The 17,585-nt window shown below is 38.0% G+C and overlaps 1 protein-coding gene across 6 annotated transcripts in view; it reads right to left on the bottom strand.

The window, feature by feature from the left end:
* PHF20L1 (PHD finger protein 20 like 1) overlaps positions 1 to 17,585 on the bottom strand; it is an 86,427-nt gene that overhangs the window by 8,845 nt on the left and 59,997 nt on the right. For all 6 annotated transcript variants that reach the window (XM_037803627.1, XM_037803626.1, XM_037803625.1 and 3 more), the window contains 3 exons: positions 15,780 to 15,961; positions 14,651 to 14,750; positions 13,190 to 13,385 (listed from right to left, as the gene is read on the bottom strand). In XM_037803627.1, the coding sequence (XP_037659555.1) occupies positions 13,190 to 13,385; positions 14,651 to 14,750; positions 15,780 to 15,961 (478 nt within the window). The remainder of the gene's footprint in view (positions 1 to 13,189; positions 13,386 to 14,650; positions 14,751 to 15,779; positions 15,962 to 17,585) is intronic.

The raw sequence follows: 17,585 nt of genomic DNA, 5'->3' as shown, positions 1-17,585 counted from the left end.
CCTGGAACTACTCTCTAAATTCATTTTATGGGTAAGCTATGAAGGAGAGCAGCTGAACAGGCCATTCTTCATAGATTGGGAAAGTTATTTTCTTATTTTCCTTCTTTTTTTTCTTTTTGTTAGGAAAGCTCTGTCTTAACACTACCTGGATACAAGATAAAGAAACAGACAACTCTGAGTCTAACTTCCAGTGATAAAAGATTAAAATATCAAAATGTCCAGATTTCAACAAAAGATTACAAAACATACAAGGAAACATTAAATGATGGCCTAGGCAAAAGAGAAAATTAACACATTAGAAACCATCAATGAGGCGGACCAGATCTAGAAGATGGACAAAACCTTCCAAAAAAAAAAAAAAACAAACAGTCCTAAATATGCTTAAAGAGCCAAAGAAAACACGGACAAAGAAATAAAAGAAATCAGGAAAACAATAGATGAACACAAAGAGAATATCAATAGTGAAATGGAAATGATGAAAAGGAACCAAACAGAGCTGAAGACCACAGTAAGAGAAATACAAAAAATTTCCTAGAGGGGTTCACCAACAGACTGGAGCTGGCAGAAGAAAGAATCAGTGAACTTGAAGAAAAGATCTTTTAAATCATCCAATCTGAGAATGAAGAAAAGTGAACAGAACCTGTGGAACCTGTGGGACACCAAGAAGTATACCAATATTTACAATGTGGGAGCCCCAGAAGGAGAAAAGGGGACACAGAGAACATGCAAAGAAATAATGGCTGAAAACCTCCAAAATTTAACAAAAGGCATGAATACACACATCCAAGATGCTCAACGAACTCTGGACAGCATAAACCCAAACAGACCCACACACACTGTACCTTGTTATAAACAAACTGTGGAACGCCAAAGATAAGGAGAGAATTCTGAAAGCCGCAAGAGAAGCAACATGTCACATACAAGACGCCTCAGTAAGATTATATGCCAATTTCTCATTGGAAACCCAAGGAGGCAAGAAGCCAGTGGGAAGACACTGCCACCCAAGCATTCTATACGTGACAAAACCCTCTATCAAAAGTGAGAGAGGTGGCCATATTTGCTGTTGAAGCCCGAGCTGTCAACAACAAATAGTGTGCAGGAACCCGGCAGGTACACAGACCAGTACAGGGACGTGGGCGCCCCACCTCCTTGTGGCCGCTGCGTCCCACCCCACCTCCCAACCCCCTCCATCGCAGGCTCAGCGTCGCCACCCGCAGGGCTGTCTTACAAACCCAGCTTGAACGTGCACATGCCTGCCACCTCCCTCAATGCAGCTGGAAGTGTCCACTATCCCACCAGCATGGCAGCATCCTCATAATATGGCCAGCTGCTGAGTGACATCCCTTGGCTACACCCAGGGAACTGGGAACAGGCAGGTACCCCAAAGCAAATATGCTGAGCTGCTGGCCATGATCCAGGAGTTAGGAAAAGAGATCAGGCAGGGAGCACAAGAGTGCCATGGAGAGACTAAAAGGAGGCATCATTCAGGCTAGAGGACCAGTTCAGGAGTGCTTGGCTCAAAGAACGGAATGCCAGATCCTAGCTGCCTTGTTAGCTTTGAAGGCTTTCCCCATTTTTACAAGATGAGAAGTTACAGTTCATCTCCCCTGTTCAGATGAAACTCTTGTTTTCAAAATGTTAAGTTTGTTTTTCATTTCTCCCTGTTTCTCTCCCGTGGTTCACTATGCTCTGAACCTAGACTTTTAAGTCTGAGAAGATTTTGCTGTTTATTAGGTTTTGTGTTTTAAATAGTTAGGAAGTACCTCGGTTTTTTTTTTTTTTTTCCTTAAGCATAGATTTTAAAAAAATGGAAACATTACCTATCTTCAAACTGTAGTGTGACTCCAAGATACCAGTATCTCACTTTCATCTTCTCTTTTGAATATAGTGTTCAAATGTTCTTTGTTCCTTTTCATAAGCTAATAAACTCTAAGGATGCTGTTTATTAGTAAATACTGACATCACGCTTTACTTAGTAGCCAGTTCCAGTTTGGCAATACAGTGTAGATTCTGCTTGATGTAATTTCTTTGTTGCTTAAGCATTGCATGACTACTAGTGCTTTGAACAATTAAAAAGTGCACAAGCTATAAATACAGAAGAGCAACCTATTATATTTAACAAAGACCCCTGAAAAGTTTCATTCTGAGAATATATAGATAGATTTAAATTCTGTTTTTCCTGTAAGTTGACCAAAATGTCTGGAAAAAAATGACTAAAACTGTTTGCATCTTTGTATGTATTTATTACTTGATGTAATAAAGCTTATTTTCATTAACAACAACAACAAAAAAGTGAGGGAGGGATTAAGATATTCCCAGATAACCAAAAGCTGAGGGACTTTTATCACTTCTAGAAGCACTTCCTACAAGAAGCACTAAAGGGATTTCTGCAGGTTGAAAGGAAAGGACACTAGACAACTGACTAAGACCACATGAAGAAATAAAGATCTCCAGTAAAGAAATAACATGGGCATATATAAATACCAGTACTACTGTATTTTTAATTTAAACTCCATTTTTTTTACTTCTTTCAGGATCTAAAGGGAAAATGCATAAAATTTAATGATAAATCAATGATTTGGGGCTCAATATATAAATATGTAATTTGTGACAAGTACTACATAAAGGGGAGGGGGGAATAAAGTGGTATTTGAACATAGTTTATGTACACTATTGCAGTTAAGTTGGTATCAGAGCAAATGAGATTCTTACAGATCTAAGACGTTAAACTTAAGCCCCATGGTAACTACAAAGAAAATATCAGAGAATCTGCAAATCATAGGGGCAGAAAGTCTCTATACCAAGGGTGGGGGGCAGGGGCAATGGGGAATTAACACAAAATGAGTATAGGGTTTCTGTTTGAGGTGAAGGGAAAGTTCTACTAATAGGTGGTAGCGAAGGTACTATAACATTTTGAATATGATTAATCCCTGTGAATGTTATACGTGGCTGGGGTTGGATGGGAAGATTTATGTTGCATATCTGTTTTCTCAAAAAAAATAAAAAAAGCTAAAAGAATTAGTGACAATTAAATGCAATACATGATAACGAATGGGATCTACGAATGAACACGAGAAGGCACGAAGGGACATTACTGGGACATAAGAAAAAATTGGAATACAGAATGTAAGCTTTATATCAAATTTTTTTTTTTAAGTGTCCCATTTCAGTCCTTTAGGCTGCCAGGCAGGTTAGCACAGATATACATGCTCCCAGTCCATGCACAAATGTTACTTTGCTCCCTCTGGAATCCAGGCAAAGGACCTGCAGTGGGGACCTGGTCCAGTTCTGCACCGAGCTGATGAGGGGATGAGAGAAGGGCCAGCAAGGGCGCCATGAAATACTACTTTTCAATTTTTTTTTTTTTTTTTTTTTTTTTTTTTTTTTGTGATTCATGTTATATTTTCTAAAGGGCATATGGGAAAATCCTTTTTCTCCTTTGATTTATTTCTAGTTTGTATGTATACAAACTAGAATCAAATAATCTTTATTTTTTATTTATTTATTTTTTTTACATTTTATTTTGAAATAAATTCAAAGTTATAGGAACAGTTGCAAAAACAACACAAACCCCATACACAGAACTCCAGCATTCCCTGACTCTCCCCGATACCCCGATACACTAAATTTAACATGTTGTCAGACCGCTCTTTCCCTGCCTCCCTCCCTTTCTCCCTATCTATCATCCATCATCTATTGCTCTGTCTTCTGAACATGAGAGCTAGCTGCACACATCCTTGAACAAACACTATAATTCACATATACAATTCCCATGAACAAAAACATTCTTTTATGCAATCCCATTAAGCGCAGCTAAGAAGTACAAGAGATTCAACAATGATACAAAGCTTACATTCTATATTTCCTTTTCCTTATGTCTCAACTGTGTCCCTTTGAGCCTCTGGTCCTCCATCCTCAGATCCCATCCAGGGTCATCCTTGGTATTCAATTGTCATCTATTTAGACTTTTTTTTTTTTTCCTCAATTGTGGAAACATATATACAGCCTAAATCTTCCCATTCCACCCCCTCCCTAGCCTTCCATTAGTGGGATTAATCACATTTAGAATGTTGTAATGCTATCACCTTCCCACTATCCATTACTAGAAATTTCCCTTCATCTCAAACAGCAACCCTACACTCATTTCTTAACTCCCCATTGCCCCTTCCCCCATTTCTCTTAACCCATACTCTACTTTTCATCTCTATGGTCATATTCTCTGATGATTTCTTTGTGTTTACTGTGGGGCTTAAAATTAAATTCTTAAATCCATAACAATCTTGTTTTTCTTTGATACCAACTTTCAATAGGATACTTAAACTATGTACCTATACTCCTCTATTTCCCCACCTTTATATAGTTCTTGTCAAAAATTACACATTTTACATTGAGTTCAAAACTACTGATTTGTCATTAGAGTCTGTGTATTTTATATCATTGTATGAAGTAAATAGTGGAATTACAATTCAAAACTTTTTGACTTCTATTTGTATTCCATTGTGGTCAGAGATTGTGCTTTGAATATGTTAAATTGTTTTTGTTTTGTTTTGTTTTTAATTTATTGAGGCTTGTTTTATGTCCCAGCATATGGTCCATTCTGGAGAAAGATCTGTGATCACTAGAGAAAAAAGAGTGTCCTGGTGATTTGGGATGTAAGGTTCTATATATGTCTGTTAAAATTCTCTATATCTCTCCTTTCTTTGTTTCTCTGTCAGTAGGGCTCCCTTTAGTATTTAAAGTAGGGCAGGTCTTTTATTGGCAAACTCTCTCAGCATTTGTTTGTCTGTGAAAAATTTAAGCTCTCCCTCAAATCTGAAGGACAATTCTGCTGGATAAAGTATTCTTGGTTGGAAATTTTTCTGTCTCAGAATTTTAAATATGTCATGCCACTGCCTTCTCGCCTCCACGGTGGCCGCTGAGTAGTCACAACTTAGTCTTATGTTGTTTCCTTTGTATGTGGTGAATTGCTTTTCTCTTGCTGCTTTCAGAACTTGCTCCTTCTCTTCAGTATTTGAGAGTCTGATCAGAATATGTCTTGGAGTGGGTTTATTTGGATTTATTCTATTTGGAGTTCGCTGGGCATTTATGCTTTGTGTATTTACATTGTGTAGAAGGTTTGGGAAGTTTTTCCCCAACAATTTCTTTGAATACTCTTTCTAGACCTTTACCCTTCTCTTCCCCTTCTGGGACACCAATGAGTCTTAAATTTGGACGTTTTATTTCATCTGTCTTATCCCTGAGATCCTTTTCGATTTTTTTCACAATTCTTTCTTTTGTTCTTTAATTTTCTGTTCCATGGACCTCTAGGACACTGAGCCGTTGTTCAACTTCCTCTAATCTTGTATTATGAGTATCCAGAGTCTTTTTAATTTGGCCAAAAATTTATTTCCATAAGATCTTCTATTTTTTAATTTAATCTTGCAATTTCTTCTTTATGCTCTTCTAGGGTCTTCTTTATGTCCCTTTTATCCTCCTCCATGGTCTTCTTCATGTCTTTTATATCCTGTGCCATGTTTTCACTCCTCGATTGTAATTGTTTGATTAATTTTGCCAAGTACTGTGTCTCTTCTGATATTCTGATGTGAGTGTTTGGGATCGGGTTCTCCATATTGTTTGTTTTTATCAATATGCATTAAGATTTTCTGTTGTTTTTGGCCTCCTGGCATTTGCTTTGCTTGATAGAATTCTTTCAAGTCGTAAAAAAAAAAAATACCAATCTAATTTTTCAGAAATACAAGTTGGTGGCGTACACTTTCTCCAACTAACCAGCAGATGGAGTCTGCGAGTCACCTATACCCCTCAAGTCAGTTCTCCCCAACTCTGTGGTGTGTGGGGAAATGATTTTTGTGGGGTTCAGTTGGTGAACTCAGTTTGGGTTTGTTGTTGGAGCTGTCCGCCCTGAACGTGGTGCGTGTGCCTGGGAGGTCAGGGAGGCAGGGCAGCTTTAATATTCAAACCTCCCAGGTGTTCCGGGAGATTCAAGGCTGTTGCAAGAGTCTAAGCCTTCATTTCAGTTTTGCCCCAGATTTTCTCTGTCGCTGACCCACAAACCACTGGCATTGATGTAGCATCCCTGGGTTTTCCAAGCGGGCCCCCCTTCTCAGCTGTGATCTTCCAGGACCTCTGCTGAGGGAAGGCTATGCTACGTCACTAGTGCACGTTGTGTCTCAAGGGAAGCCCCAGGCCGCCGGGCTGTGCAGGGGCACTCTCTGCCTGATGCAAAGATTAGCCTATAATTCTTGACTGGTGTAAGTTCTGAATGAAAGGCAGGTAGTAGAGCTGGGCCCCACCCCTTTCCTCTTAGAGAAGATAGATGCCTTAGGGGGAGGTCATTAGCATTTCAATGGTCTCTCTCTGCCTGTGCCACACCCGTCTGGATCACAGAACTGGGAATTGAAAATGGCCAAGGCTTTCTCCACTGAGTCGAAAAAGGAACAGAGTTAGTCTGAGGCGACCCTCCGGCTCTCCAAGGTCAGTCGTCACCCAAAGCCTCTGTCTACTTGTTGGGGATTCGTACCTCGTAGTGAGCAGTTCACACTCGCTAATTAAAACCCCAATTGGAGCTCAGCTGAGCTATATTGGCTTGCTGGGAGAAAGCTTCTCTCTAGCACCATGAGGCTTTGTAGCTTGGGCTGTGGGGAAGGGGTCTCCCAATTTGGATCCAGTTTTTACTTACAGGTTTTCTGCTGTGATCTCGGGCAATCCTCCCAATTCAGGTTAGTGTATGATGAGTGGACGGTCATGTTTGTCCCCCTGCAGTTATTCCAGATTATTTACTAGTAGTTTCTGGTTTTTTTTTTAGTTGTTCTGGGGGACTACTTAGCTTCCACTCCTCTCTATGCCTCCATCCTCTTTATATCAAATTTTAATTTCTTGAATTTGATAACTGCACTTAAGTGATTACATAAGTGAATGTCCTTGTTGGCTGGCAATGTACATGGCAAGTATGTGTGCAAACTGCTCTCAAAGGTTCAAAAATAAGTAGAGACAGGTAGGTAGATAGGTAGGAAGGTAGACAGACTGAATGAATGAATGAATGATATGGCAAAGGTGGAGAAATGTTAAAATTGGTATATCTGGGTTTCTGGGGGTGTGAAGGTATGTTGGAGTTCTCAGTAAGGAGCCCATATGACTTTTACAACTGACCTATAATATAATTTCAAAACAAATGTTTAAAAATATCCTCAGCAAAATTATGAATGCAGAGAAATTCATCTCAACAACAAGAAGGAAAATAGGGTTTTAAAAAAAGCCAACAAAGTTAGTCCCTCCCTAGAGTCTCAGCATTTGCATGTTGTTGTTTTTTTAATAAAGATATCCATATTCAGGTTTAGGGCATACAACAGAAGCAAATTTCATTCAACAGTTATTGAAAACTTAGGATGTGGTATTCTCTACATTAAGCACCAGGGATAAAATAAGACACAAGCCCTACCTTACAAGAACTCATCATGGTTTAGTAAGGGAAGACAGACATAAAAAAATTAAGAGCACCAGGGTACATGATGCCAGTATGTATGGAGTTCACCCAGAAGTGCATGTTTGACATTAGTTGGACGTAATCATGAAAAGGCATTACTAGGGTGACTATTTATTGGTAGCAGGTTTTTTCCTGGGTGTGAGCAAAGGCCTGGATATTAAAAAAAAAAAAAAAAAAAAAAAAATCCTTCCTTCAAGGATTATAAGTGATTTGGCATAGCTGGAACTTTTGGGGGAAAAATTAGGAGAAAAAGGGAGACATGGCAGAAAATGGTAGGCAGAATATATACCATGAAAGGACTAAGTGTATACTGAAGAGCTTAGACTTTGTTCACTGGATATAAGAAAGACACTGTGGTTTATTAAGCTGAAGAGAGATAAGCTCACATTTTATCTTTTACTAATATCATTCTAGCAACAGTATGAAGGATGAACTAAAAGAGAATAAGAAGGTATTACAACAGTTCATGTGAAAATGATCAGCCTGGGCTAAGACAGTACCAGTGAGAAGAGAGAGGGAAGACTGCACTCAACAACGTGAAGGAATGGCAGTGGACAGGCAGATACAGTTTCCAACTCAACGTGGGAGACACAGGGCTGGGGGAGGAGGAGGAGGAGGGGAAGGAAGGGGGCAAGGGTCTGGCTCAGGCAAGTGAGTCAAAATGAAGAAAATCTTGTGAATCATCTTTTTATATAAAAATAATTTTTTTTAAAGAAGAAATCTAGGTAGATATTGGGAAGAACTTAAAACAAAGACTTTAAGAATATTCTAGCACGTTATTTGAAGAGGTTCAAGGTTTTTTTTTTTTTTAAGGGAAAATGGTCTGGGATGACTAAACTATAATTTGGTGGACAGAAGAGGGATGGAGCGCATGATCTGTCAGCTCCCTTCATCCCTAACAAGTCAATCTTAAGGTAATTTAAAAATATAATCACCCTGCCTAGAATCTATTTCATCTTGACAGCATTCCTGAAGGAGGACACAAAATATAGGGCTAACCACTGCAACTACACTTAATTTTATGCAAGCACTGAGTCCACAAAACAGTGGGACAGGGATTAAAACCTGTTGAAATATCTGATGTTTTATCTACCTTCAACTATGCCTACCCACCTATTTTAGAACAGGAATAAAGCAGCTATTCATCCAAAAAGTTATTATTCCCTTTTTTAAAAAATTAAGCTTTAAGAGAGGATGCAAATAAACAAAATCAGAACTGACCCTGAAGAAATAAAAAAGATCATAAAGGGATACTATGAACAACTGTTTGCCAACAAACTAGACAACTCAGATGAAATGGACAACTTCCTAGAATCATATGAACAACCTACAGACTCAGGAAGAAACAGAAGACCTTAACAAACCAATCACAAGTAAAGTGATTGAATCAGTCATCAAAAATCTTCCAGGAGAATTTTACCAGGCATTCCAAGAAAAATTAACACCAATCTTGCTCAAACTCTTCTAAAAAATTGAAGAGGGAAAACTACTGTGCTGGTTTGAATCTGTTATGTACCCCAGAAAAGACCATACTCTTTTAATCCACTGTTGTAGGGGCAGACCTATGGTGGGTAGGATTTTTGGTTAGGCTATTTCAATTGCAATGTGACCCAGCCCATTCAAGGTGGGTCTTAATCTTCTTGCTGGAGTCTTTTATGAGAGGATAAAAGACAGGTAAAACTCAAAAGAGCTCAGAGAAGCTTAGAGAGGCCCCACAGATTTCAAAGAGAAATGCTCAGAGACATTTGGAGACAGCCATCGAAACCAGAACCAGGAAAGAAGGAACAGCAGACATTGCCATGTGCCTTCCCATGTGAGAGAGGAATCCTGGATACCAGCAGCCTTTCCTCAGAGAAGGTATCTTTCTTTTGATGCCTTAATTTGGACATTTTCATGGCCTTAAAATGTAAATTTGTAACCTAATCAAACCCCATTGAAAAAGCCAACCCATTTCCAGTATATTACATTCCAGCAGGTTTAGCAAACCGAAACTACTACTTAACTTATTCTATGAAGCCAACATCACCCTAACATCAAAGTCTACTAAAGATATTACAAGAAAAGGAAACTATAGACCAATCTCTCTAATGAATATAGATACAAAAATCCTCAACAAAATACTTGCAAATTGAATCCAACAGCACATTAAAAGAATTATATGCTATGACCAAGTGGATTTTGTTTCAGGTATGCAAGGATGGTTCAACACAAGAAAATCAATTAATGTAACACATCACATAACCAAATTGAAAGGAAAAAACCACACGATCATCTCAATTGATTCAGAAAAGGCATTTGACAAAATCCAGCATCCTTTCTTGATAAAAACAGTTGAAAAGGCAGGAATTGAAGGAAATTTCCTCAACATGATAAAGGGCTTATATGAGAAACCCACAGCTAACCTTGTATTCAATGGCAAGAGATTAAAAGTTTTCCCTCTAAGATTGCGAACAAGACAAGGATGCCCACTGTCACCACTGCTATTCAACACTGTACTAGAAGTTCTAGCTAGAGCAATTAGGCAAGAAAAAGAAATAAAAGGCATCCAAGCCAGAAAGAACTAAGTAAAACTTTTGCTATCTGCAGATGTTATGATCCTATATTTAGAAAATCCCAAAAAAACTTATGACACAGCTACTTGAGATAATAAACGAGATCATCAAAGTGGTGGGATGTAAGACAAACATGCAAAAATCAGTAGGGTTTCTATACACTAATAATAAGCTATCCACAGAGGTAATCAAGAAAAAAATCCATTTACAATAGTGTTCTAGTTTGCTAATACTGCCGGAATGCAGAACACCAGAAACAGACTGGCTTTTATAAAAGGGGGTTTATTTGCCACACAGTTACAGTCTTAAGGCCATAAAGTTTCCAAGGTAACACATCAACAAAAGATGGCCAGTGGCGTCCAGAAAACCTCTGTTAGCTGGGAAGGCAGGTGGTCGGCATCTGCTCCAAGTTCAGGTTTCAAAATGGCTTTCTCCCAGGATGTTCCTCTCTAGGCTTCAGATCCTCAAAAATGTCACTCTTAGTTGCTCTTGGGGCGTATGCCCTCTCTTAGTTTCTCCAGAGCAAGTCTGCCTTCAAAGGCCATCTCCAAAATGCTTCTGTAAGCTGAAGCTCCTCTCTCAGTTTCAGTGCCTTCTTCAAAGTGTCCCTTTTGGCTGTAGCTCCTCTTCAAAATCTCACTCTCAGCTGCACCGAGTTCCTTCTGTTTGCCAGCTCATTTATATGGGTGGGGCAACACCTCCATGGACATTATCCAATCAGAGTCATCACTCACAGTTGGGTGGGATGCATCTCCAGGGAAACACTCAAAGAATTATAATCTAATCAACACTGATATGTCTGCCCACACAAGATTACATCAAAGATAAGGGCATTTTGGGGGACATAATACATTCAAACCGGCACAAATAGCAACTTAAAGAATTAAATATCTAGGAATAAACTTAACTAAGGATACAGAGGACCTTTACACAGACAGCTACAAAACAGTGCTAAAAGAAATCAAAGAAGACCTTAATAACTGTAAAGACTTCTCGTATTCATGGATTGGAAGACTAAATGTCATTACGATGTCAATTCTACCCAAACTGATCTACAGATTCAATGCAATACCATGGAAATTACAACAGCCTACTTTGCAGAAATGGAAAAACTAATTATCAAATTTATTTGGAAAGGTAAGGGACATTGAATAACCAAAAACATCCTGAAACAGAAGAATTAAGTGGGAGGACTCACACTTCTGGACTGTAATGCAGATTATAAAGCCACAGTGTTCAAAATACATGGTGCTGACATAAAGATAGATATATTGATCAATGAAATTGAATTGAGAGTTCAGCAATAAACCCTCAGATCTATGGTCAATTGATTTTTGACAAGGCTCCCAAATCCACTCAACTGGGACAGAACAATCTCTCAATAAACGGTGTTGGGAAAACTGGATATTCATAGCCAAAAGAATGGAGGACCCCTTTCTAATACCCTATACAAAAATTAATTCAAAATGGAACAAACACCTGGCTATAAGAGCCAGTACCACAATACACCTAGAAGAAAATGCAGAGGAACATCTTCAAGATCTAGTTATAGCAGGTACTTTCCTAGACCTTACCTCCAAAGTACACAAGCAACAAAAGAAAAAACAGATAAATGGGACATCCTCAAAACTGAATACTTCTGTGCTTCAAAGAACTTAGTAAAAAGGGTGAAAAGGCAGCCAACTCAGTGGGAGAAAATATTTGGAAACCACATACCTGATAAGGGTTTGATATCCAGAATATATAAAGAAATCCTACAACTCAACAATAAAAAGACGAAGAGCCCAATTAAAAAATAGGCAAAAGACATGAAAAGACATTTTTCCAAAGAGGAAATACAGATGACTAAAAGCACATGAAAAGATGCTCGGCCTCACTAGCTATTACGGAAATGCAAATCAAAACCATAACGAGGTATCATTTCACACCTAGAATAGCCACTATTAAACAAACAGGAAACTACAAGTGTTGGAGAAGATGTGGTGAAATAGGAACACTTATTCACTGTTGTTGGGCACGTAAAATGGTACAGCCACTGTGGAGGATGGTTGGACGGCTTCTCAGGAACCTAAGATTAGAGTTGCCTTATGACCTGGCAATCCCACTACTCGGGATATACCCAGAAGATTTGAAAGCAGGGATGCAAACAGACATTTGCACACCTATCTTCACAGCAGCATTGTTGACAAGTATCCAACCCAAGTATCCATCATATATGAATAGATAAACAAAATGTGGTATATACACGTAACGGAGTATTATTCAGAAGTAAGAAGGAATAAAGTCCTGAAGCACACAACAACATGAATGAACTTTGAGGACATCATGTTAAGTGAAATAAGTCAGCTAGGACAAATATTGTGTGATCTCACCAATATGAACTAATTATAATATGTAAACTCATAGACATAAACTATAGAATATAGGTTACCAGGATATAGAATGAGGCTAAAGAATGGGAGCGGTTGCTTCGTAAGTGCAGAATGTTCAACTAGATTGAACGTAAACATTTGAAACTGGATAGAGGTGACAGAGGTCCATTATTGTGAGAATAATTAATAGTACTGAATTGTGTGTGAATGTGGTAGAAAGGGGAAGTTTAGAGTAACGTACGTCACTAGAAGGGAAGCTGGAGGTTAAAACATGGGAATGTATAACTCAGTGAATCTTGTGGTAGACTATGATTGTGATTAACTGTACAAATATAAAAAATATAAGAGGGTGTATAGGGAAAAAATGTACCTATTGCAAACTATGGACTAGAGTTAACACTAATAGTTTAATATTCTTTCATCAACAGTAACAAATGTACCACACCAATTCTATGGGTCAATGATGGGGGGAATGAGGGTATGGGAGGATTTGGGTTTTCTTTTTTCTTTTTATTTCTTTTCTGGAGTGACAAAAATGTTCTAAAATTGATCATGGGATGTATGCACAACTATGTGATGATACTGTGAGCCACTGATAGTATACTTTGGATGGTTTGACTGTGTGTGAATATATCTCAATAAAATTGCAAAAAAAAAAAAGCTTTATTCAAAGATCTGTTTTCTTAGCCTTCAAACTGGTGGTCTGAATCTTCAAAAGGCAAATTAACTTCATTTTGATTAAAACTGTTATTAATGTGATCCTCCTTTTGTCAATCATTACTTACTTTAGTATTCCAATCTTCAGCTGTAAGCCATGCAGTACTTCTGTAATGCCATAGACATCAGCAAGGAGATGATGGGTGGAAACTATCTTTTTGGCATTGAGATGAGAATAATTTTCTTTTAAAAATGATAACCCACACATTCTCCCATTATTCAACCATTCTCTATCATAACGGTATTTTGCACTCCATCTCTGACCTGTAAACAAAGTGGATATTCAAGTTACAAAGGATTCCACTAATTCTGATTTCCCTTCAAGTTCTACCCCACTAAAGTTACTCAACGAGGCAAGCTCTAGCACTAAGAGCAGATTAAAAAGGAGGAGACTGTGTACTGAGGACACAGCACTGTAAGAGCTCCTCCACACCTTCGGAGCTCCTGTCATCAGTGAGAACAGCCACCATGAGGCAGGAGGACAGTGGCAGATGACACATGCCGAAGTATACTGTTTTCTACTTTTATGTGTCAGTCATCTGCTCTCTCTAAAAGTTAAAAGGGCTGGAGAGAAACTAGACTGGGGTTCCATTATTTCTCTCACCTTTGTTTTGAATTAGATAAAACAAAGAGTTCCAGTTAGTGAACAGCTGACTCCCCCTATCCCCATGTCTGTGATCTTACAGAATCCTATATAGCAGTGGTTAATGGTAATTATATCCTGTTACGATTAGCTGCTTACCTGTCTGTGCTCCATACTATACTATGAGATGGCTGAAGGCAATGTCTGGCAAACAGCAAGCATCCAATAAATGCTGCTCACACAGTTCCTTCACTATCCTTTCATCTGAGAATACCTAATGCCTGTCTGTCTGCTATGTATGCCTTAGAAGCTAACAGTGTATACAATATGCAGAACTTGTTACTGAAAGAACCTCTGACATGGAGAAAGGCACTAGGTAGAAAGTACAATGGATCGGGTGTACAAAGACATCTGCCACACCTGGTGCTATCCTTTTGCACAAGGCATGTGACTTCCTGTGTCTTAGCTGCCTTGTCAGTAAAATAAAGGGATGGACGAGACAATTTCTAAGACCCCATCCTGCTCTAAAATTAGTTGTATATACAGCACTGCTAGATACTTTTTCAAAACCATGATAGGAGAAGTTCAAGTTCAGAATACTGGGTCACTCAAATAGCTACAAATAAATCGGGCTAGAAATCAATGCACAGAGGTACACAACGAGGCTAATTCTTTGCCAAGAAAAAGTCAGAACTCTGGGCTTCTAAGTATAGTACTTCCAAAGTAGTAATTTTGTTGATAAATTTATGCTCAAGTTCTTATCTAAGTAATTAATATGAAAAATATAGATAACGGTGAAATAACAGTGAAAATATATATAAATCTTAATACAGAAGCAGAGTCTGACTGACAAAGAAGTAATAGCATTTTATACAACTGATATAATATGGAATAAGTGACAAGCTATTTATGCATCTTACAATCAGCAAAGTGAGAAAAGCCTTACCAGGAGGGTCTCTGCAAATGTAGCAGATGTATTGCTCTGGGATGCTCTCCTCCAGCAGCCCCATGCACGCACTGTGCTGCCAGCACAGGCACTCCTCACACTGCCGGAAAACAGAGCAGTGTTCACAATGACCACGGGCACTCACTAGAAATAAAGACAGCCCCTTCCTTATACCAGCTGGTTTGGTCTCTTGCAGCTACCACCAGATGAATTCTTGTCACACATAATAAAAGCTTGCCATGACTTCTAATGACTTTTTTCCCTGAAATAGTCAACTAGTTCAAGAATGTCCATATTTGTTGCAAATATTAAAATGGGTTCTGACAAGTCACTTAAATCTTTAAAAAGTCTTTAAAAAACTCCCTCATCTATTTCCCATTTTTAGGAAACCATATGCTTAACACTTCTAAAAATCACTTTAATATTAAAGTGCAGAAATTAAAAAAAATTTTTTTTGTAGCTTGTAGTAATGACTGCTTAAAAGTACAACCTGAGTGGTAAACCTATAAATTTTTTGGTTCCTATATTTAAGCAATCCATTGAAAGAGACAGAACAAAAGGCACTTTCTCTTTTTTCATTCCTGTAGCTAACATCTCCAAATCTTCCATATGCCATCAAAAATATGGGTTATGTTTCCCTTTTTTTTTTTCCTAAAGATAACCCTTCTAGAGCAAGAGGTTGTTTGTAATGATTAAACCCTTGCAACAAGGTATTCCTTTAGTCTTTGAGAATACTGGAAGCTTCTGTTTCAGTTTCTGCTCACTGAAGGGTGACTATATAATGTAATTAAGCAACATAGATCAAGACCAGGAGTTAAGAGAAAGGTTGCTATGGTCTATACTTCAACATGGAGGCTTACCTACCTTATCGGCTCCTGAAAAGAATTTCAGCTTTGAAAGGCTCCAACTAAATACTCTAAGGGTAAAGGGATATGATCCTGAAATATGAAAATTGTCTACTTCATTGGATAAAGAGATTTCCAAATCATTACTACAGTTTTTTATTAAACATTGTAATAGGCTAGAAACCTATGTCTTCAACAGGATGGTTAGTAAATGAAAAAACAAAAACCACGATACACTTGCTGAGCTCCTGAAATAATTCAGAACTGTGAAAAAGACCAATTACCTGAATCATAAAGCCGTTCTCCTCATCCATTTCACAAATACATCGCACAATTTCATCAAGATCATCATCTTCATCCTGAGATTCCTCAAAATTGGTTGAATCAAAGTCCTGATTGTACTCATCCCCACTAAGAAGCAAACTCTCCGTTGAAGAATCATCTAGGAATTCCATGTCTGATAAGTCTAGAATAAACATCAAAGCATATTTTATTTTATACCATTTTCCAAGAAGAAAGGAACTGAGGAAAAAATGAATATAAGCTATCAAACATTTTAAAAAGGAGGGCAAACAAATGGTAATAAAGCATCTGCCTCATTTTTGAAGCTGAGGCAATTCTAACAGCTTTACGTCTTAATGCATTTCATATTATAAGTAACTTAGAAAGTATTCCATAGTCTTGGTGCCTACAGAAGTTATGGTTATTTCTGATATTAATTTAAATTTGCATAGTTTTCAAATGATTCCACAAATATCTCTTCTGAGCTTCATAAAAATCCTGGGTTGTAAGAACAGGTTTTATTGTTTGTGTTATAGAGACAGGAGAAGTTAAGGAGCTTGTCTAAGGCCTAATACCAATACTACTACTACTAACAGTATCAGTACCATGAAATAATATTCCCCAGCTACTACACTAAGCCCTCTACACCTGGATATATAACTTGCTCACTTGAATGCAGCCAGGTAGTGGTAACGCCAGACTGAACACAAGGACTGCCTGACTCTAAAGCCTGTGTTCTAAAAGATTTCATCAGTGCTTCTCCAACTGGTATCATGAGTTCCCTAAGGAATTTTTTATTTCAATTTGATAAAATCCTTTTAAAAAATTTGGCTTATTCCAGAAACTAAATTGTATGGATGACCACTACAACTCGATTTAAATGCCAGTTTTTGTTTGCTGGCACCTTTTTGCTTAACACAACTCAACTTGCAACTGAGGGGGAAAATTGACTAATATAAGGAAATGTTTATTAATGGCAAAGGCAAAAAGAAAAAAGCAATTACAGGTAAGGTACATTGTACTGAAGAAGGTTTTCCATAGTTTGGATGGAGAAATGTTGGGGAAATTAAGTGCTCACATGATACATGGTAGAAGACGGCACAACTGCTGGGAAGCTCCTAAAAGTGGAGGCTCATCAGTGGAGCCCTCTGACCGCAGACTGCCCCTTTCTACTTCACCATCCTGCCCTCCTGTCATATTCAGAACTATTCTGAAGCTTATAATTTATCTAACAGTAAGGGCTTTGCATTGCTGAAAGCCACCTTCTCAGTGCTTAGAATGACACCTAACAGATACAGCAAGCACTGCAGAATGTTCATAGAAGAGGTAAGGAGGGTTCAATAAGCAAGAGAAAATTTCCTTTTCAGACTTAGACCAGATGGAATTTGGCTGAATTCAACCTATTCTAATATTTCACATGGTTCATATGATTTAATGTTTCTTCTATCAGCTTCCAATTGTTCAATTTTTTTCCTGTCTCAAGGTTTTTGAATGTTTGGTTTTGATTTATTAAAAGCTAATGATTTAAAGAAAAATAAATACATGTTTTCTTCTTTTAGGTGTCTTAGGACATTTGGGCGAAAGTAAGGTCAGTAGAGATAATGGTAGAGAAAGACCTCAAGGATTTAAGAAGCAAGAAGTAAATCAATTAGATATGGAAAATCTTTCTAACATTAACACTACAACTAGTTTTGAAAACCTAGACTGGAAATTTCATCCTTTCATAATCTTGCTAACTTAAATCCAAAATTAGCCTTTTCTCTTGGGCTTTCTTGGATACAATGCTATGTTTCAAAATGGCAGGCTAG

Source organism: Choloepus didactylus, chromosome 14, assembly GCF_015220235.1.
Source record: "Choloepus didactylus isolate mChoDid1 chromosome 14, mChoDid1.pri, whole genome shotgun sequence".
Lineage (NCBI taxonomy): Eukaryota > Metazoa > Chordata > Mammalia > Pilosa > Megalonychidae > Choloepus > Choloepus didactylus.
This window is presented reverse-complemented; position numbering and strand designations above follow the sequence as displayed.